We start from the raw sequence: 23,203 nt of genomic DNA on the forward strand, positions 1-23,203 counted from the left end.
GAGAGATCCTTGAGAGAGAGAGAGAGAGAGAGACTGAGAGAGAGAGAGAGAGAGACTGAGAGAGAGAGAGAGAGAGAGAGAGAGAGAGAGACTGAGAGAGAGAGAGAGAGAGAGAGACTGAGAGAGAGAGAGAGACTGAGAGAGAGACTGAGAGAGAGAGAGACTTTAAGTCCAATAAGAGCCCTGAAGCCTGCTGGTGTTGTTGTTTATCTCCAAATTCCAGCGCATGAAGCACTTTAGAGTCCCTTGATAGGAAGCCAGTTCGCCAAGGTTATAAGGCCAGTACCCACTGACAACTGAGGGAACCGAGACAATGGCTGTTGGTGAAGTGTCTTGTCTAAGGACACAGACAGACAGTGTGACCGAGAATCGAACAGAGGTCTACATATTTATAGCCCACCTCCTCAACCACTGAGCTACCTGCTCTGCATACATAGAGACAATAACTGAGAATTAGTAAACACCTGAGGAAAAAGGGGACCCATGCTTAGGATTATTATATCTCCTGAGCTGGAGTACCATCAGCATGAACAAACTCACCTGAAACTGCCATGCTGTCACTGATCCATGCTATTGAGAAGATCCAGTCATTGTGGCCATCCTGAGAAACAAATCACTTCCTTGTAAAACACTTTCTCAAACTTTTTCAGACCAACAAACACTTAACCAATGGAGAGAAAAAAAAAAAGTCTTACGGACCACCTAACTTCAACTTTCCAAAGATAATTTATATAAAAGTTGAGTGAATAATGAAAATAGCATATGCTACTATCTATTCGACTTTGGAGTAATTTTTTAACAGTTGGAGAAATACTTTTCAGTTACACTACTGTATTAATTTAACCCTTTACTACTGGCCTCATTTTGGCTTGTCAGTATCTCATAAATAAAAAGTGAAATTTCCCATCTATGGGATATACAGGCTTAGAAGGGGTTAAAATGGGATATTTACTAATATACTCATGGACCACGAGAGGTCACTCACAGACCACTACTCTGAGAAAGACTTGTGTAAATAAACTTATAGGAGCACTTTTGACATTTTTATTTTCAACAGTGATGGGCTATAGTCATATCATTACACTGTAAATGTGTTACGTACAATTGAAAGAATAAACCACCCCAATGGTCCAAACAATCATGGATCCATGGCCATTTTAGTAATCAACATTACAGATGTCTGAGATGACTTTTCAACCACTTACATCTCCAACACAGACCGGGTCCAGTGTGGGCAGCTGGTAGACAGCCAAGCTGTTGGGGTTGTCCCCTCCTGTTGCGAGCAGCGTTCTGGAGGGATTGAGCTCAATAGCATGGATTCCACAGCCCTGTTGGTCCAGCCGGGAGCGAGAGCCTCCTGTCGCGTGGTAATGGCGTCCTGTCACCACTGCTCCCACCCCCCCAGAGACTGCACTGTGACTCTCTCTGTCTTTCAGCATGGGAATAAGTGTTATCTGTCCTGTCAGGACATCGACTACAAACAGCTGCAAATGAAGGAGAGACTTGTTAGAAAAAAATAAAAGTGCTCAAAACGAGTAACAAAATAAAATCTAAATTCTTAAAATATCCACAGTAATTTCAATGTTTTCCAAGCAGCAACATTTAGGAAACTACAACCCCAATTCCAATAAAGTTGGGACATTGTGTAAAATGTAAATTAAAAACAGAATACAATAATTTGCAAATCCTCTTCAACGTATGTTCATTTGAATACACCACAAAGACCAGATATTTAATGTTCAAACTGATAGACTTTATTGTTTTTGTGCAAATATTTGCTCATTTTGAAATGGATGCCTGCAACATCTTTCAAAAAAGGTGGGACAGTGGTATGTTTACCACTGTGTTACATCACCTTTCTTTCTAACAACACTCAATAAACATTTGGGAACTGAGGACACTAATTCTTGAAACTTTGTAGGTGGAATTCTTTCCCATTCTTGCATGATGTACAACTTCAGTTGTTCAACAGTCCGGGGTCTCTGTTGTCGTATTTTGCGCTTCATAATGTGCCACACATTTTCAAAGGGTGACAGGTCTGGACTCCAGGCAGGCCAGTCTAGTACCCGCAGTCTTTTACTATGAAGCCACGCTGTTGTAACACGTGCAGAATGTGGCTTGGCATTGTCTTGCTGAAATAAGCAAAGACGTCCCTGAAAAGGACGTTGCTTGGATGGCAGCATGTGTTGCTCCAAAACCTGGATGGACCTTTCAGCATTGATGGCGCCATCACAGATGTGAAAGTTGCCCATGCCATGGTCACTAACACACCCCCATACCATCACAGATGCTGGCTTTTGAACTTTGCACTGGTAACAATTTGGATGGTCTTTTTCCTCTTTTGTCCGGAGGACACAACGTACATGATTTCCAAAAACAATTTGAAATGTGGACTCATCAGACCACAGCACACTTTTCCACTTTGCGTCTGTCCATTTTAAATGAGCTCAGGCCCAGAGAAGGCGGCAGCGTTTCTGGATGTTCTTGATGTATGGCTTTCGCATTGCATGGTAGAGTTTTAACTTGCATTTGCAGATGTAGCAACAAACTGTGTTAACAGACAATGGTTTTCTGAAGTGTTCCTGAGCCCACGCGGTAAGATCCTTTACACAATGATGTTGGTTTTTAATGCAGTGCCACCTGAGGAATTGAAGGTCACAGGGATTCAATGTTGTTTTTTGGCCTTGCTGCTTATGTGTAGAAAGCTGTCCAGATTCTCTGAATCTTCTAATTATATTATGGACTGTAGATGATGGAATCCCTAAATTCCTTGCAACTGAACGTTGAGAAACATTGTTCTTAAACTGTTGGACTATTTTTTCACGCAGCTGTTCACAAAGTGGTGATCCTCACCCCATCTTTGCTTGTGAAGGGCTGAGACTTTTGGGGATGCTCCTTTTATACCCAGTCATGACACTCACAATCGCTTATTGAGTGTTAGAAGGAAAGGTGATTTCACACAGACGTTAACATACCACTGTCCCAGCTTTTTTGAACCTTGTTGTAACCATCCATTTCAAAATGAGCAAATATTTGCACAAAAACAATAAAGTTTATCAGTTTGAATATTAAATATCTTTGTCTTTGTGGTGTATTCAATTGAATATAGGTTGAAGAGGATTTGCAAATCAATGTATTCTGTTTTTATTTACATTTTACACAATGTCCCAACTTCATTGGAATTGGGGTTGTATAAGGAAACCTTTAATTGTAGCAAAGGTGATAATAGCCAACAATTGTTGCCTCTGAGAAAGAGGCAGGAAGTCAGAACTCTGCCTCTAATCAGATCTCAGTGATATCATAAGGTAAGAATGTGGTTGGACTGTGTCTAACTGTAATTAAGAATGGGTTAAATGCAGAGGCCAAATTTCAAGCCTGCCAGCGAGGACCTTTACCAAAATCTTATAATCGCAGCACTGCAAGCTAATTGAGCGGTATAACTCACAAAGCAAGGGGTCTTTAGATTGTTTGAGTAGCAGTGAAATAGCTACTTGTGTCATAGTTGCAGGTAGGGCCTTTTTGTCTATTACCTCCCTGAAGACTTTTAACAGCAATGGGACTAATTTAGGTGTAAACCTTTTAAAAAACTCTATGGGAAACTCATCTGAGCCGAGCACTTTACCAGATTTCATTTTCTTGAAAGCCTCATTTATTTCTGATAGAGTAATATTGTTCTCTAGCATAGATTTAACAGAGTCATCTTGTATGAGCATAGCCAAATTACTGAAAGAAATCTTCCGCTAATAGCCCAGTCACACGGCACTTAACGAAGGGCAATGAAGCCCTGACGAAACAAGAAATCCGGACTTTCGTTGGCATCATTTAACCTTCGCGCAGCTTCGTTCCTGCAGTTGGCACATCGTCAGGAATTTTTAAACTGTTGAAAAATTTGAGCGAAGGGCAACAAAAACCTCAATTCATCCATGTTTCATTTTGCTGTCGTTCTTGACGTTTTTTAATCATTTGTTTCGTTTTTGTAACGTTATTGTTTAATTTGACTTCGTTCAAGCAGCTGAATGTTTTCACACATTATTTTTATTAAATATAACAATATGAGTGTAGGAATGACAATCCAGCCCTTATGTACATGTGGCAATGGGTAGATGATTCAAAAGATTATATAAAGAGCTGTTCTGGAAGGCAGAATTCACGTTGTGGATCAGCTGCAGCTGGTTGGAATAACCGCAAGTGAGTCAATGCGCGTTCACACGCACTGATCAATTCACTGCTCCGATATATTCAATCATCTTTACACATATATTTATTCCCCCTTTTGACAGTTTTCTGTTCTAAATCAATATATATGGCTTGGTAACGTAATACAGTGATACAGCAGTGACCACGGCACACCAGAGGGTTTTTTTTTTGTTTTGTTTTAAATTGGAGCAAGATGGAGCGACAGACAGTGTGGATTATGATGATGATGGAGATGATCCCTCTTTTGTTCTGGACGAGGAACCAGAGCAGGTGGGTCCACCGACATGATGCAGCTCGGTACCACAACAGCACGAGGGATGCAAAGGACGAAGCGAATCGGACGCCGAAAATTAAACATGTTTAACTTTTGTTTGCGTCCTGTGCTCGACGCAGAATTAAGTGGTTTCAGCGCAAGTCAGAGCAACAGGACAGTACTCAGCGTGACTGGAAGCCACACCCTCACAATACAACGTTACCCGATGCCAATTTATGATTCCTGCCGTGTTCCATTGTTCCTGACATGCAGGACTGTTTTTATACCGTGTACACAATGCAGTAAAACTACACGCTCAAAAAAAAGAGCACAGAAAAAAAGAAATACTGATTGTAGCAGCTGCTCCTCCTTGCTCCTGCTCATTTTTACAAAGGAGCAGGAGCAAACACTTTTGTGAGAAGACTCTCACAAAAGTGTTTAAATAAAATCCACAAGTCCTGCTCACAGACTGATTGCTAGAGACAGGACAGGTCCTCATCCAGTAAAATGTCCGGACATCTCCAGTCCACTCACAGACTGTTCGTTCACGCGCGCACATGTGAACAATTAAAAGAAAAAAAAAAAAAAACTGTCTGGCTGCAGGCAGTTAGTTCCCTGCTCTCCACTCAAACTCTCTCATCACTGTGTTAAAAAAAAAAAAAGGACATAAGTCCTGCTCACAGACTGATTGCCAGAGACAGGACATGTCTACATGAAGTATAACTCCAGACATCTCCACACTTACTCACGGACGGATCATTCACGCGCATGCGCATCTCGCGTCACAGGACGAAAGATAAACTATAACAAAACTCAGAGCGCAGACCTGCAGCTCAGCACAAGAACAAATATAAACTAGAAGAGAAGTCAGAGTGCACCCTCTGGCTGCAGCCAAACTGTGCACTCTGATTTCTCTGTGCAGAGAACCTGCAGGCTGCGTTCTCACCGCCTCTCTGCCCCCTGCTGGGCGCACCTGACGCAGAAATTCCTGCGTCGTCATGACGCAACAGGAAGCAACTCGAAGTAGGCCCAGTGTGAAAGTGACTTTTGGTTGTGCAAGTAACTTTTTTTTGGTGCAAGTAATTTTTTGTTACTAGCACCAGTGCAAGTAGGTTAAAAAAAAATGTATTTCAACCCCTGCAACAGGTAGATGAGACAAACTGCTGCCAGATGGCCATAAAAGGCGCTGCAGACTGCCCAACGGCTAAATGTTGGGATGGCAAACACGGGACCGGACTCGGAGCAAGCACTGTGTTCCTTCCCGTTTTGCCGCCATCAGTGAATTGCGGTCAGATGGTCCTCAGATTGCACATGGACTGCCGCTGGATAGGTGTCCCATCTCGACAGCGCCCAGAGGGTTTTGAACATGTGCATTACACTCGGCCCACCAATTTTTGACCAACTGTGTGGACTCTTGCAGATGGCTGTCAGAACGTTTTGGAACTGAAATCCGACATGTTTCGGATGTGGGCCGATTTGTCATTCTGACACCATTCTACATGATTCTGGCTATGTGTGATGGGGGTATGAATCAGCAGTAGTCATAATTTTGCAGTGTATGTAAAGGAAACGCTGGTGTGATAAGTTGCACTCGTGGTGCAAAAGTGATGGTGCAAAAGTGATGGGACATTTTTCAATTTAGTGACAAAGTGACAAGTTTTTTTTATTCGGCACACAAAATATTCAAATAGAAAAAAAATGAACAATTCCACAAACAAACACAGACAAAACTAGTGAGTCTGAAAGGGTGTGGGCTGAAGCAAAGCTTATTAGCGCCCACCACTGCTAGTACAAGTCCAACAATTCTAATCAGTCATATTTACATAAATACAAATTCACTACTACATGTCGACACACAGACATACACATCAATATACTATTCACTTATAATTCTATTTATATAGTACCAGATCACAAGAAAGTCGAATCAAGGCACTTTACGCCAGTAAGGACTAACCTTACCAACCCCCAGAGCGAGCACTAGGCAACTGTGGTGAGGAAAAACTCCTTATAAGGAGGAAACCTCAAGCAGACCAGGCTCTTGGGGGTGACCCTCTGCTTGGGCTGTGCCATATATACCTATATACATACGTATATACTTTACAAACAAATATATACATACATATACACAGTCACTTATATACATATACACCTACCCATATCTACATACGCATATACATACCCACACATTCAAATATACAATAAGTCCCACTTGTAAATTGAACATTCCATATAAATCAAATTATATTTGCTTCTTTATGATACTTAGACATGATGTTCTTTTTGAGTAGTTTCTTAAATCTTACTAAGGTACTACTCATTCTAACCTCTGTTGAACATTTGTTCCATTTCCTCACCCCAACCACAGACACACAAAAACCCTTTACATTTGTTCTTACTGGTGGTTTCATAAAAATTGCACAACCTCTTAAACTATATCTGGATTCCCTCAATCGGAACAGACTCTGGACATGTCTCGGTAAGGCTTGGTTTTTCGCTCGAAATAAAGTTTGAATTGTAATGTAATCGACCAACTCTATGAATTTTAATAAATTTAAAGACACAAATAGAGAATGAGTTGGTTCACAATATTGTTTATTGCAAATGATTCGTATGGCTCGTTTTTGCAAAAGGAATATTGGATTGGTATTTGATTTGTAAGTGTTTCCCCATGACTCAACACAATATGTCATATATGGTACCATCAGAGAATGATAAAAAGTAAGTAACCCTTCTTGCGGCAGTAGGTCTTTGGCTTTATACAAAATGGCTATAGTTTTTGACAATTTTGATTTCACATAATTTATGTGATTTCCAGCTAAGTTTATTATCAATTATAACACCTAAAAATTTATTCTCTGTTACTAACTCAATTTCCTTATTGTTTATAGTTAAATTTTTACATTTGGGTGCCTGTTTATTTCCAAATATAATACATTTAGTTTTCCCAAGGTTGAGTGACAACTTGTTAGCGTCAAACCAAACCTTAAATTTTTCCAGTTCTTTCTCCACTATGTCCAGAAGCTGTTCAAGATTTTCACCGCTACAGAACACAGTTGTATCATCCGCAAAAAGGACACATCTCAGTGAACTCGACACCCAACTTATATCATTTATATAGATTATAAACAACAAAGGACCCAGCACTGAGCCCTGCGGCACCCCACATGTGACATCCCTGAGTTCAGAATTTGTATTATTGAACTGAACATACTTAAGTCTGCCTTGTAAATAACTAGCTATCCATTCATATGCCAGACCTCTGATTCCATATTTCTGCAGTTTAATTAATAGTATTCCATGGTTAATTGTCAAATGCTTTCTGTAAATCAAATAAAAAAAAAAACACCTATTGTGTATTGTTTATTGTCAATTGCAGTTGCTATACTTTCCACAAAGTCCATCAAAGCATGTGATGTAGTTCGAGACCTTCTGAATCCATATTGTTCTTCACAAATGTTGTTATGCTTCAGTAAATAATCATTTAATCTTTTAGCAAATATTTTTTCCAAAATTTTGGAAAATTGTGGCAGGAGTGATATAGGTCTATAATTAGAAAATGTGTGTTTGTCACCAGTTTTAAACAGAGGAATTACTTTGGCTATTTTCATTTGAGAAGGAAATTTACCAGTACTTAGTGACATATTGCAAATATAATTGAACGGTTTTACTATACAATCAATAACTTTTTTTAATAAAGCCATATCCAAATTATTAAATCAGTCAATTTCTTACTTTTTGAACCATGAACCAGATCAAGTATTTCCCTTTCATGAGTACCACCAATGAACATTGAAACAGATTTGTTAAACGTTGAATTATTTACCCAGAAGTTATTAGTTGAGTCAATTTTACTGGCAAGATTTTTACCCACATTAACGAAGTATTCATTAAAGTGTTCAGCAATAGACTCGTCGTTATCAATCGTGATGTAGTTGTTACTCTGAAAAAATGAAGGATAATCTCTAGTTACTCTATTCTTTTTTACTATTTCATTTAATATGTTCCATGTGTTTTTGATGTTATTTCTATTTTTGACAAGTAGCTCATTATAATATATTTTTTTACTGAGTCTCATGATATTGATTAACTTATTCTTATATGTTTTATACTTACTTTCAGCTTCCTTAGTTCGTAGTTTTATGAATTGTTTATATAGTACGTTTTTCTTTTTACATGCCCTCTGAAGCCCCTTAGTTATCCATGGTTTGTTGCTATATTGATTTCTATATATTTTGTCAACAAATAGACAGTGTTTATTATACAAAGCATCATATGACCTGTCAACATCATCAACAAAAACATCTGACCAATTCTGACTTCATAAATCCTCCCTTAAATTATCAATTGTTTCAGGTGTTACTTTTCTACTCATGAATTTGATATTGCTTCGATACATACAACAACCCTCCAATGCAAAGACTGAGAAAACTGGCAAGTGATCACTGACCAGTAGTTCCCCACTAAGATTACCGGATATAACGTTAGTTAAAATATTGTCAATGACAGTTGTTGTATCCATAGTTATTCTGCTAGGATGAATGATGACTGGAAACAGTCCTAAACAGTACAAGGTGTTTATAAATGAGGTAATTTGTGGATGATTGTGAGGGTTTAAAAAATCTATTGAAATCTCCACAGACAAATAAATCCTCATTTCTGTTGATTTTGTTGTACATTCCTAAGATAATGTCTTCAAAGGTGTCAATATTTGTCCCAGGAGCTCTGTAAATGCAACTAACAACTATGTTTTTGGAGTTTACAGATGTAATTTCTATGGTAACACATTCCATGATGTTGTCCACTATAAATGACATGTTAATGAGTTTACAGTTATAATCTGACCTTACAAACAATGCAACGCCTCCGCCCCTTCTCGTCTGCCTATTAACCAGGAACAAGTCATAACCATCAAGATATACCAGATCTTTATTATCCTCATTTAACCATGTTTCTGAAATTGCAATAACTGAAAAACATTTTTTGGATGTTTTCAAACAATCATTAATAGTGGACAGATTACGAGAAAGACTTCTGCTGTCGACATGTATAATTGAAAAATCTTCATCATTGATTTTATAATTTTTGAATTGTTCTTCTGTAAAATATTTGCACTGTCTCACAATATTCTCACTGAAAAAGGTATCAGGATCATTTTCAGATTCAAAGGGGTGGTTAGCAGCGTTATTATAATTAAATGTATCTAGACAGAGCTCCTGGGCAGAAATAAACAGATCATTATCCTTAGTCATTATGTCTCTCTTGTCTCCGGGTGTAGATGATGTGGATGAGTGGGTTGCTCCAGTCTGCATCATGGTGCTGTGATGTGTTTGAGTCCTCATACCTATTGTTCATATTTGTCCAGCTCCTCGATGTTCCTTATTGCCATAACCTTTGCTTGTTCTGGTGATCCGTTCAGTTTGATGAATATTTTACAGTTTGAAGTCCATGTGTGCTGGATTTTTCCCTGTTTCTTTAAGAAGCGTGCTTTCCTGGCAATGTCGGCATTCCGTTTGGTGAGATGTTCATTGATGAATACGTTTGTCCCTTTCAGTTTTCTTCCTTGTTTTAACAGTGCTGTTTTGTGTTTTCTGTTGATGAATCTCATGATGACGGTTCGTTTATCACCGTCATTTCTCCGGGGCAGAGGATGGCACGCTTCAATGTTATTTAAATCCATTTCTATACCTTTAGATAGGAGGAAATCAACAACCTGTTTTTCCACAGAGCTGACCTCCTGTTCACTGGGATCCCCTCCGCTCTCATCTGTTACCGCCCATGCGTAGGACCGTGGTTTGATGTGAAGACCTGTGATGATGACGTCGTTGATTCTGGTGTACTGCTCCAATTCAGCCACTCTATTTTCCAGCTGCACCAGATGCCGGTCTTTCTCGGTGTTCTGGAGCCGTAATGCCTTCACCTCCTCCACCAGATCCATGATTGATTTCTGTTGCTGCTTCACAACAGAAATCTCCTCTGATAGAAAGTCCAGAGATTTTTTTAATATCATCACCTTCCTCCGCTGTCAGAACCTTCTTAGGCCCCATGGTCGGCTTATGGGCAGCTTGACGATCGCCGATGTTAACAGCCTGCGTTGTTTGTCACCGGGATGGATCTGCACTGCGCTGGTGCCGCATGGCCTCGGTGTTTCCGCGCTGATGGATCCGTGGTGGCTGCACGAGGCCTCGGGGAAGCGGCACTCGTGACGCGTGGCTTTAATGACGCAGCGCGCGGCCTCAGTGAATTCACCACGTTGGGCGGGCCTCGGACATTGTTGCTGTCCAGTCGCAGGGCTAAGTTGCCGGTTGAGGTGGTATTCCCACTATCCGGGTTGGCAAACATCGGCGTGGCAGATGGCAACTACAAACACCACCTCTGAAAACTCAGGTACAAACTTTATGCAGCTCGCTCTGACGACATGCAGCATTTAACATGACAACTGTGCAAAGCGAGTGCCCCCTTTCAATCTTTGTATTCTATTCTAATCCTATTTTTTTTCTTGTTAACAGAAAATGCAATACATAATTACATTTTTGTAACATCTACTTTATTATCAATAATCACCTATGCAATGCAGCCCTACCTGGGAGAACACTCCCTTCCATGCAACACAGATGTGCAAGGAAGTTCATGTTGTGATCTGTAATGGTACGTGCATGCATGTACAACTGCTATGATACATATAGAAACAGATGTATGTACAATTGCAACTTATGGACCAGAACAGACTTGCATTTGATGTAAACGGTCAGTGTCAGTGTGGGTTTGCCCAAAGTCCAACACTCCTGGAAAGACCATGTCAAACAAATGGCTACTCAAAGAGGCTCAGATGAGGATTCAGTTGCACTGTCACTAACTACAACATTTTGGCTATTTAGCATGTTTCCCTGGGTATGATCCCACACACAGGTGCCTTAGTGCTGAGTACACCATCAGCTAGAGAAAGCCAAGGGGATGCCCACGTTTCTGGTGGCTGCAGCACAGATAAATTACATTTGAGATGGACTGCTTGTCTGCATGGGTGGTTGCCGGAGGACCCAGTGCAGTTCAATGATGTGGTGGATGCAGTAACACATGGTACCAGTGCATACTCCCAGACCTTTCCTGATTAACAGACTAATGAAAATGGGTCCAATAGACGGCATACATATAAAGTGGGACATTAAAGTCCACGTGTACTACACACAGGTTTTTTTTTTTTTTTTAATGAGCACACTTTGCGATGTTAAAACTTCTCAACTCCTGCTTCACACCAGACATCTGTGCTGCTCAAGTCAACATGTCACATAAAACAAAAAAAATTAAAAACTTTGTGATTCTTAACGTGGTTGGTCTGAATGATGATTTCTGGGACAGTTAGTCTGACACTGTCCAACACACAAATGAGGGTTTGGCCTCATCTCCTTTTGTGCTCTATCAAGGTGTCAGTGGATTCTGACAATAAATATGCACATTAAATTTTGCTTACACCAAATATAGAGAAGATACATAACGACAAACTTCTGGGTTTTCTTTTTTTTTTTTTTGGCCACGGGTCCAACTAAGGCTGAGCGACATCTCAACAAAAGTGTCTGAGCAGTATTTCAGAGCGATGAGTACATTTCGTCTCTGTATCAAAGCCTGTCTCTTAATGAGTATGAACAGCGGAACATGGCAGTCCATCTGCTTTTATCACGCAACGCTCACCACCGTCGTGAGTGCTACGGGACATTTGCAAGTGCATAAATTATATTTTTAAGAGAAATTATTAATTGTGGTAAACAAAAATACGTCATCTGCCTGGGCTCGACAATAGCACAAGTCCGATGGCCCGACGGCCTTTTTTACATGTTCCGGGCCACCACGGGCCAGTGAAGTTCATATTTCACTGGTCCGTATGGGCCAGTAAGAATTAAAATCGCTTTGGGCAGATTTATTAGTCTAATGCCGCGTTCACACCGGGCGCGATCAGATGCTACAAATTCGCGGGGGTCGCGTGGCAACGGACGCGCCTCCTTCACCCGGTGTGTCGCTCTGCTTTTGCTGCGAAAATTCGCCCCGGTGCGTCATCAAATAGGAGGAGCTTCCATTCAGCTCGCCGGCTCCGGTTGTTAGTCAAGTTAACATGACGGACCTTGATCATACGGAGCGAGCTGTTGTGGAAAGCTGACAAACGTCATGAGACGTTCTCAATTCAGGCAGTATCATTATTTGCTGCAGGAGCTGCGTCTGGATGATGGCTGCTTTCAGCGGTCCTTCTGCCTCTGCAGGACCCAACTTGAGGACCAACTGTCCCGTTCACGCGCGCACATGTAAACAATTAAAAGAAAAAGAAACTCCGCTCCCGCTGCTGTGGGGCTGCTGCTCCTCCAAAAACTCTTGTCATAGTTGTGAAATAAAGGACAAAAGAGACATACATCCTGCTCACAGGCTGCTACCAGAGACAGGACATGTTGCACCACTTCGCAATGTTGGGAACATTGCCGAAGTGCAGACAAACTTCGTCTGCAGGCGCATCTTCTGATGTGGCGCAAATTTCGCTTCAACATGGACGCGTCATTTTCGCTTAAGCAAGATCGAGCGCAGTGAATATTATGAATTTCTTGAAACCTCCTGCCCCTGGGCAGAAACCAGGAAAGCAAAGGAAAGAACAGCTATCACCCTCAAAACAAGCACAGAAGAGGAAGGCTGCTGATGCTGAATATGAGAAGAAAAGGGTGAGGAAAACTTGGCAAACTTCCTGGAAGAAAAGACGGCCATAGCTGGAGCGTGATGAGGAGAGTGAGGTTGTCTTCTGTGGAACTTGTAGGGCCATGCCAGAATATGCTAACAAGTAAGTATAAATATACCATGTCCCGGTAGACAATGTGGTATGATTTCATACGCCAGTTTAAAAGTCTAATCAGTATGCCCTTGTGGAAACCCCACGGTGACAACATTAGCAAGGGAACTTGGTTTATGAAATTTAACATATTAATTTTGTCAAGAAATAAATTTATTTTTGTATTAATGTCTGAGTGTTGAAAAAATTCCTATCAGTTACCTACCGACATTTTTATATGTTTACTCACTTTAAGGTTTTTATCATGTAGTATAAGAATTTTGTGTTTGTTTTCAAGTGTTTTTACATTAAGGAAACCCAATTCTAATGTCTGAGTGTTGATTTAAAAAATTCTTATCAGTTACCCCCCGGTTCGGCACAGGCGTGAAAGTATGGGCCAGTGATATTTTCATCCGGGCCAGTAACTTTCAGATTCTACTGGCCCTATGGGCCAGTGCATAAATTGCCTTATTGTCAAGCCCTGTCTGCAGTCTCAATTCAGCCTGCACAGTCGCTGAACCTCAGCTCTGCGTGCCGGGAAGCAACTATACTCAAACTGTCGTGCACATGCTGTTTTGTTAGTGATGGGATTTATTTTTTTTTTTTTGTATCTTTTGGATATTTTTCTTTATCATTTTGTCATTTCACATCTTATTGTATTGACCTCTGTGGTGTAAATTTAAGAAACTTTTCTCACTGTGCACTCATGGTGGCACAAATATTGTAACGTGTGATTTTTCTGTATATCAAATTGCAGGACCTCCCAAACTAGTAAAAAAATAAAAATAAAAAAATAAAGCAATGCTAAAACACTCTTGGCAGTATGAGCTGTGTGTTCTTTATAATTTGTAATTAATTATTAAAATCCTATTGTCTTATGTACAATTTGTACATGTTCAAAAAAGCCCCTCTATTAATCAAATCAATCAATCAATCAAAAACAATGTGTGTGTGCACATATGAGCTTTTCACAAGAGCAGAAGTTGTGTACAGCAAAAAGGTTCAAACAGTAAACACAAATGCACATTTTGAACAATATATACAAAATGGTCTATGCGTTTTGTTTGTCTTCATCTCAAAGCAATATCTGTCTGCTATTACACAAAGGTCACATCACAAACTTCTACTTCTAAGTTGACTGTGTGTTTGTTCTCTTCGAGGCTCATTCACAGTTTGAGGAGCAGCCCCTCCCCCTCGCTCCATTGATATGGTAAACAGTGCTTTACGCCGGAGCGAGAGAGCTTGCCACAGGCTTATCCAATAACATTCACAGGCAAACTAGTGGAGCAATCCTGATACTCACACACTCTTTGTTTGAGCACATGAGATTGTATGAGAGACCCTCCGTCTGCTCACTTTCACTGATCGCTGTGCGTAATGGCGCAGGGCGCATTGGAGCCAGCAGCCAGGGGGCTATTCAAATGGGCCAACTAGTAACACATCACTCTTAAAAACAATCTTTGGTTTATCATGTGAGGTAAATCTGCCCTATGACTGGATGTTGGAAAACCATGTGACGGTGAACCAATTCCAATTGGACACTCACACTGCGCATGTCATCACACAACTTCTATGAGGAGTACAAAGATGGTGGACGGCTGGCTCGAAAGTCCACGGACTTAACTTTTCAGCAAAAAAAAAAAAAAAAAAAAAAGTAGTAAGTTTCTATCTGATATCATTAAAAAGTTATTTATAAATTTAGTAAAACTTGGTCTCAGCAGTCGTATATGATGGCGTCGGCCCCAGAGGGTTTAAATAGGTCAAGGTTAGCCATCTTCAAACTTGTCCAAGGTCTGTGTCCCAAGAATGTTCCCTGTGAAATCTGAACAAAGTAACAGAACTGGACTTGTGCTGTACAAAGACAGAGGGACGTCAGGTCTTTGCAATACCCAATGGCCACATGTTGTCTTCGGGTTAAAAAAAAAAAAAAAAAATCTGTGACTTATACTCCAGAAAACATAGTAGTTTTAATTCCAAAGAGTGGAGCTGCTACATTGTTGTTGTCCTCAATGTAGTAACAGTATGGGCAGCATGACTCAACTGGAAGTGCATACTGCGCAGGTCACATACCTTCTCTATATTGGATGTAATCCTGCAGTTTATGAAATTTCTTATTTGGCTTGCATGTGCTTCACTGATATTTGCATATCACTCAGAGTAGATGTTTGTGTGGTGTGTATCATTGGTTCCACTTTTAACATTCTACAGCCACTATGTTGCAAATATCCAAATGCTACTATAACAAACATGAATGAATTAATTAATTAATTTATTTGGCACACAAACTCAACAATAACAAAAACTGATACACAAGACAATTCCACCGTAACGTGTGACCAAAAGGGGGTGAGCAGAAGCAAAGCTTATAAACACCCACCCCTTATATACATACATACATACATACATACATACATACTCATTACCAACCCCCAGAGCAAGCACATAGGCGACAGTGGTAAGGAAAATCTCCCTCTGATGTATTGAGGAAGAAACCTCAAGCAGACCAGACTCTAAGGGGTGACCCTCTGCTTGGGCCATGCTACAAACACATTTAACACAACACAAACTTATGTCCCGTCATCATAAACATCTCTGGTGTAGATACATACATATATACACATACCTACATACACCTACACATACTGTACATACATACATACCTACATACATATGCAATGCGTGTGATTTTATACTACATATTTACAAGATAGAAAAACAAAGTGCACACAACTAAACAATGATCAACAAAACACCCTAACCCTCAACACCCTTCCTCCTCCCTATACCCAGGGCAGTCACAATTATTACAATATTCATCAATCACAATTATTTTTCATATTATATTCACGATTACCATGAATTATTTATTTTATCCACAAAGTATAAAACAACTCAGAATCTGACCTCAGTGTGCTGCAGCCTCGCTCACTCTGTTTCGCTCTCGTCTTAAGGCAGGACAATAACATGGAGGCTGAAGAGCGATCCGTCCTGCCATTTGGATAAGACGGTTGATTAAAACAGTAGCCGTCTTCTTCATAGCCATGTAAAATGCGGAGTTTACCAAAGGAGCTGTCGGTGTGTGTGTGTGTGTGTGTGTGTGTGTGTGTGTGCGCGCGCGCGCGCGCGGAGTCAACAGGCTGCAGACTGCGAGGGAGGGGGTGGGTGAGGGAGATTTCTGAATGGAGGCGCGACACACTGCTGAACCATCAGTGCACACAAGACAGCAAGCACGGAGCAGAGAGAGGATTTTAACCCGAGTGAACATGTTAAAAAAACAAAACCAAAACCTGGAGCTGCTTTTACTTCTCTCTGAACTTTCTCTCCCGGTGTGATTCTGCCGCGACCGTCCTGTTCACACCATGTGCACGTCGTATACTGAATTTATGAGATCATGAGATGAAATAAACAGTCAAATATCTTTAAAAATATTTAAAAAATGAGAATATATGAATGAACGTGGAGAAGCTGTGGTGACGTTCAGACGCACAGATCACAAAAAGCAGGTGAGAACTCTGAACTTTAACAGCTGTTATTTTCCAAAGGTATTTATTTGTTCAATCTTGAGCTTAATGTAGTGTTTAAGCACAAAACATGACCGATGTGGACAAACAATTTCAGAAATGCAACAGAAACAACCACAAATCAAAGTTGGGACTGTAGGTAAAATGAAGATAAAAATAAAAATGTTGCATTATTCCCAGTTCTCCACTCACAGAAGCCAAAAGTTCTTCCAGAGTTGTGTAATTATACTACGATAGTAGAATATAGAGAAGGGAAAAAAAGAAAAAAAAAAAAGACAATATATTCGTCAATCGCAATAAAGCATAAGTCCAGTTCTATTACTGCCATAGTCTTCGAATTCACAGGAAACATTCTTGGGACACGAACCTTGGACAAGTTCAAAGATGGCTAACCTTGACCTATTTTAAGATGTTAAAATGTCACATTCTGTACCTAATTTTATAGCATGATCTCGCGGACGTTAGCCTGCGAGCGTGGTGACGTCGCTTCCTGCTATAGCTAGAAGATAGCTTCACTTCACTTTTTGGTGAGAAATGACACCTTTCTCATATCTTAAGTAAAAGCTAGTGAAATAAAAACTTCTAAAACTGAAAACGCCATTTTTAGAACCTAATACCTTTGAAGTGATTTAAGACATTTAGCAGACGTTAGGGTTATTTAGTTTTTGAGTGGCGGGGTGACAGCCAATCAGAGTAGAGCTGCACTGTGACGTCAGTCTGGTTGCTAGCTGCAAACTCAGTTTTTGGAATCCAATAATTACTTAAACTGCAAATTATACAGAACACAATGCTCATATGGCTGAGGGTATTTTAGCATTGCGTTTTTTTTTTCCTTTTGGTAGGGAAAACCCTACAAAAGTAATGAAATGCCTACTCACCGTGTTGCACTTTGTCCCGCACACCACTTGCCGATGGTTGAGCCATTGTGAAGCGAACACCTTATTGAGGCACTTCAACGAGAACTCCCTCTCCTTGAGGATACCAGGAAGCCTGCCTGCTGCAAAGCTACGCAGGCTACGCTGAAGTCGCAACTCATGCTGCTGCTGAGGTCTGAACTCCCGCCCACGGAGGGCACATACCACCGAGCTTCGACTGCACCACCATTGCTGGTGACGTGAGGAACAAGAAACACGGCTCCGCTTCTGTGCCGTCTGACACCAGCCCAGCTGGAGGAAAAGAGAGGAAAAAAAGTCAAAGGCCTCAACTAGCTTTCCAAGTACAAGAGGTTTTAACAGGCAATATTTTGTACATATTATAAGCGCACAACTACCAATAAAATGAACTCACTCATCTTCAACCAAGGGTCACAACTGAAAATTTTTTGACTGAATATATTCTGTGAGTGGATGGTGGAGCATGTGACTTATACGTGCTGCACATGAGGGACATAAGTTGTAGGTAAGTTATGTGATTGTTGGCACAATTTTCTTGTAATTTACTTGTAATGCTGGCCACTGATTGGCTGAAAGCTGCAGTCCTCATGTGAACAGACTGTTTCATTCACACACACAGAGTAAATCTGACCTGTTCATTTCAGTCCAATTCACCATCACAGACGGACATGAATCCACAAAGCTCCTGATTTTTGAAAATGACATCTGAAATACTTTAATTTGTGGCTGGAAACGTAGCATTTTAAAGAAAGTCCCTCTGTGGTTTTTTTGCTCCAAGTGCGTTTCTCATGCCGTGTTGTGCTCTGAACACACAGAAGCGCTGTGATGATTTAAACTTTCAAAGCATCATCGCTGTGGTGTGATCATCAGATGACCTGATCGATCGATCGATCAGGTGTGTTCATGCCTGATTAACGCGCTGTTTAAACATTTAAAGCGCCGTCGCTGTCTGTGATCACTACACCAACAGATCACACAGCACTTCATTCAGATTACACCATATCGCAGCCAACTGGCGCTTTTAAAGTTTAAATCATCACAGCCATTCATTACTCAGGTCTATGATGACCGAATCAGGTCCTGATCAGGTCTGTGATGACCTGATCAGGTCTGTGATGACCTGATCAGCAGACATCGGGTCCACTGATTAGGAAGCAGCTGGTGCTTAAAGAGACAGCACTTCATTCATTCACCGCGGTGTTTACCACAGCCAGTCGACTCATCAGCAATCTGTACACAATGAAAATGGTCCACCAAGATAAAAAATTTAAATAAAAAAAAAATAATAATAATAATGTTAAAGGACGATTCCATGTGTGTCATACAGGACATTCAGAGATTTATTTCCAGCCTGGTCAGACAGTGTGGGAGCAAGTACCTACATTTGGGTGCAAATAGGATGTGATACCACTGGGCAATATTGCCTTGTTCATACTTTTGATCAGAAATGTTTGGGGGGGGGGGGGCTGGCAAAAAAAAAAAAAAAAAAAAAAAAAAAAAAAAACATCGTACGGGACACAGAAAATTGGTAAAATTCTTTCCAGTAAATTCAACGCAAAAAGTCTGTGAGTTGAATGGAGACAGATTCACGTAACCATGCTGGAAATGTTCCCTAGAGTCTGAAAAGAAGCCAAATAAAACCTTTTCTCATATAAGACTATTTTTATTAAATGCAGAGACTTTACAAAAGTACAGGGCAGTGTGTCGTATGGGACATTGTATATGTGTCGTACCGGATGCTCTGAAAAATGATACGGTTTATCCCAAAACAGTTCTATAATCTGTCATTTCAGTTAAGGTTGTTACAGCATATGCTGTAGAATATCTAAATGACTGATTTTGTGCTTGATAAATTATCTTATTACCATGTGTGGAGGAAAACTGAGGTTGTATGTCGTACAGGACAAACGACTTAACATGTATGTTACAAGGCTACAAATACCTCAATCCTAGCAGGTTTTCAAGCAACGTCCATTTTTAATACAATGGTCTTGAACCTAGAATAGAAAATACTTTGTTTTTGATAAGAAGACAGATAATTATAACTTGAACTCTTCGACAAAATGTGAACATGAGAACAAACAAGATTTTAAAAAACTTGAAAAACTTAACTTTCATTGTCTACCGGTATTATGGTATGTCAAAGCTACACATAAGCCCCTTTCACACCAGTGCTGCTTCGAGTTGCTTCATGTGGCGTCATGATGGCGCAGGAATGTCTGCATCAGGTGCACGCAGCAGGGGGCAGAGAGGTGAGGACGCAGCCTGCAGGTCCTCTGCACAGAGAAATCAGAGTGCACAGTTTGGATGCAGCCAGACTGTGCACTCTGATTTCTCTTCCAGTTTATATTTGTTCTTGTGCTGAGCTGCAGGTCTGCGCTCTGAGTTCTGTTCTAGTTCACCTTTCTTCCTTTGACCACGAGCTGCGCGTACATTCACGCGGACGCAAACGAACAGTCCGTGAGTAAATGTGGAGATGTCTGGAGTTATACCTGATGTGGACAGGTCCTGTCTCTGGCAATCAGTCTGTGAGCAGGACTTATGTCCTTTTTTGTCCTTTATTTAACACAATTATGAGAGTTTGAGGGGAGAGCGAGGAGCTGCAGCAGCCAGCCAGTTTTTTTGTTTATTGTTCACAATAAACACAAACGACCGTCTATGAGTGGACTGGAGATGTCCGCACTTTTTACTGGATGTGGACATGTCCTGTCTCTGGCAGTCAGTCTGTGAGCAGGACTTTTATGGACTTTATTTAAACACAGTTGTGAGAGAAGAGTGAGTAGCTGCAGCAGCTGTCAGGCTGCAATCAGCATTTTTTTTCTGTGCTCCTTTTGAGCGTGTAGTTTTACTGCATTGTGTACACGGAATAAAAACAATCCTGCGTGATTTATACTTTGGGAACAATGGAACAGCAGGAATCATAAATTGGCATCGCGTAACATTGCATTGTGAGGGTGTAACTTCCAGTCATGTTGAGTACCGTCGCGTTGCTCTGACTTGCGCTGAAACCACTTAATTTCTGCGTCATGTGCTCGAGGCAGAAAAAATTAAACATGTTTCATTTTTGGCATATTATTCGCGTCGTCCTTTGAGTCCCTCGCGCTGTTCTGGCGTTGAGCTACATCGTCTCAGCACTGGGTTGCTTCCACGTGGCGTTTCATGACGCCACATGTCACAACTCAATGTGGGCCCGCTGTGAAAGGGGCTATAGGTCTACCTTGCTTGGCCTACTCATCACCCGTGGTTATCTATTAGCTTTTGCAAGTGTATTTGAATTGGTGAGAAACTGCTTCTGCAAAGGCTTGAAAATCCATGACTGACTGTAATGTGTCGTACGGAACATCTTTCAAAAGCCAATTATACAATAACTAATTAAAATAATTAACTAAGGCTATGTCAAATGAATAGTTATTGGCCAAAGTTATTGAATCTGTAGTTGTAAGCTTTGGTCTTGAAAAATGAGATGTGGGGAATTTTTTTTACATTTCTGTATGTTGTACAGGACATGACCCCAAACCTCCCATCGAATATGACAATTTCTGCCAAATGCAGTGAAGTCACATGATCAGAAAATGTTCTTTTTGTAACCTGATAACACCTCTGGAGTCACTTACAAGACATTTTGCAGTGTTAGCGTGCACGCTAACTCTAAGCTAATTTCCTATGGAGTTAAATTTGTCTCTTTAATACCAGCAAATGCAGAGAGGGTGATCAACAAATATTCCTTTATTTGCATAACTTCCACTTTAGTCAAAAGCTCATGTACACACATACGCAAAGCCCCCTCCAGATGATATTAAAACGTAAGTATTGTTTTTGATTCACTAATTTATAGAGGAGCTTAATTAAACAACTGCAAATTATAAAGCAGCAGGTGTGTAATCAACCGTTTCTGTAGCACGGCTTTGCTTTGAACCTTGAACCAATGAAGCAGTGCTTCGATCTGCTGCTTCGTTGGTTCATTGCTTTGTTCCTCTTCAGAAGCGGCAACTCTGCTTCTTAACCCCTCTCAAAGCCATTAAAATATGTTAACCGTGATTCACTTTTGTGCGGATTAAAGTGATTAAGTGGGACTCCTATCTTGTTGCGAGAAAGAAACGAGATTCATCCTCCGTTCCGTTGCTCCAAACGCTGCACCACTTTCTGCATGAACCGATATACAAAATTCCTGATCACAGCCTGGCAACACTGTGTATCAAAGACTGTGCAGAGTGTACTTGTACTCTCATATTTGGAAAATCTAATGAATAATTGGAAAATCTAATGAATAATTTAAAAATGTTATGATAGGACACATACAGTTTGTTCAAAGATGATTTCTTGTAGTCGCACCAAAGTTGAGCTGTGTACGAGGTCTGTTAGAAAAGTATCGGCCCTTGCAATAACCTTATGGATTTGAATCACGTGTGATTGCATCAGCCAAGCTTGAACCTTCTTGCGCATGCGTGAGTTTTTTCATGCCTGTCGGTTGCGTCATTCGCCTGTGAGCACGCTTTGTGGGAGGAGTGGTCCAGCCCCCTCGGCGGATTTTCGTTGTCAGGAAAATGGCAGAGCAACTGCCGCTTTGCTGCATCAAAATTTTTTCCGAAACTGTGAGAGACAGCCAGGTGGAAACCATTCGGAAACTTCAGATGGCTTTCGGTGAAGATCTTATGGACATTAAGGAGCATTACAACCAGATTAAAGACGGCCCACAGCGGCTGAGGGCGCACCGCGCTTCGAGCGGCCATCGACAGGCTAAAACGACCAGATCATTTCCAAAGTGAAGGCTGTGTTGATCCGGGACGTCGTCTGACTACCAGAGAAATGGCAAGAGAGGTGGACATAGCACTTTTTTGGCACATTACTGTTACAGGAGATTTTGTAATGAAAGACGTGCAGCGGAATTCGCGCATCAGGACGGAGCCACTAATGGCGCTGAACAAAAAGCACCTCCGTGTTGGACGTCTCACGGGACATGCCCAGCTCTTCCCCCATTCGGAAGATTCAGGCGGCTTTGGGTGGCTTTTCAGTCGAGTGAGTATCAGAGAAATTGTCGAAGAACTGAGCATGTCACATGTCCTGTGAGACCAACACGGAGGTGCTTTCGTTCCGCGCCATTAGCGGCTCCGTGGCGAATTCCTTCGCTCCTGTTTTCATGACAAAATCTCCTTTAACAGTGGAATGTGCCAGGAAAGTGCTATGTCCACCTTTTCTGCCATTTCTCTGGTAGTCAGACGACGTCCCGGATCAACACAGCATTCAGTTTGGAAATGATCTGGTCGTTTCAGCCTGTCGATTGCCGCTCGGAGCGCGGCGCGCCCTCCGCCACTGTGCGCCGTCTTTAAACCGGCTGTACCACTCCTTAATCTGTGTGATGCCCATAAAATCGTCCCTGAAAGCCAACTGAATTTTCCGAATGGTGTCCACCTGGCTGTCTCTCACAGTTTCTGGAAAAATTTAATGCAGCGCTGCTCCAGCCGTTCAGACATTTTCCTCACAATGAAAATCCGACGAGGGGGGAGGACCACTGCTCCCACAAAGCATGCTCACAGGCAAA

At 41.1% G+C, this 23,203-nt stretch overlaps 1 protein-coding gene across 1 annotated transcript in view; it reads right to left on the reverse strand.

Annotated features, from left to right (window-relative positions):
• The window catches only part of dcaf12 (DDB1 and CUL4 associated factor 12), a 53,557-nt gene that overhangs the window by 25,402 nt on the left and 4,952 nt on the right, over nt 1-23,203 (reverse strand). Inside the window, exons 2-4 of the mRNA XM_034167102.1 lie at nt 17,650-17,937; nt 1,206-1,484; nt 541-601 (exon numbers count right to left, since the gene is read on the reverse strand). Coding sequence (XP_034022993.1) covers nt 541-601; nt 1,206-1,484; nt 17,650-17,937 — 628 coding nt within the window. The remainder of the gene's footprint in view (nt 1-540; nt 602-1,205; nt 1,485-17,649; nt 17,938-23,203) is intronic.

Source organism: Thalassophryne amazonica, chromosome 3 (assembly GCF_902500255.1).
Source record: "Thalassophryne amazonica chromosome 3, fThaAma1.1, whole genome shotgun sequence".
Classification (NCBI taxonomy): domain Eukaryota; kingdom Metazoa; phylum Chordata; class Actinopteri; order Batrachoidiformes; family Batrachoididae; genus Thalassophryne; species Thalassophryne amazonica.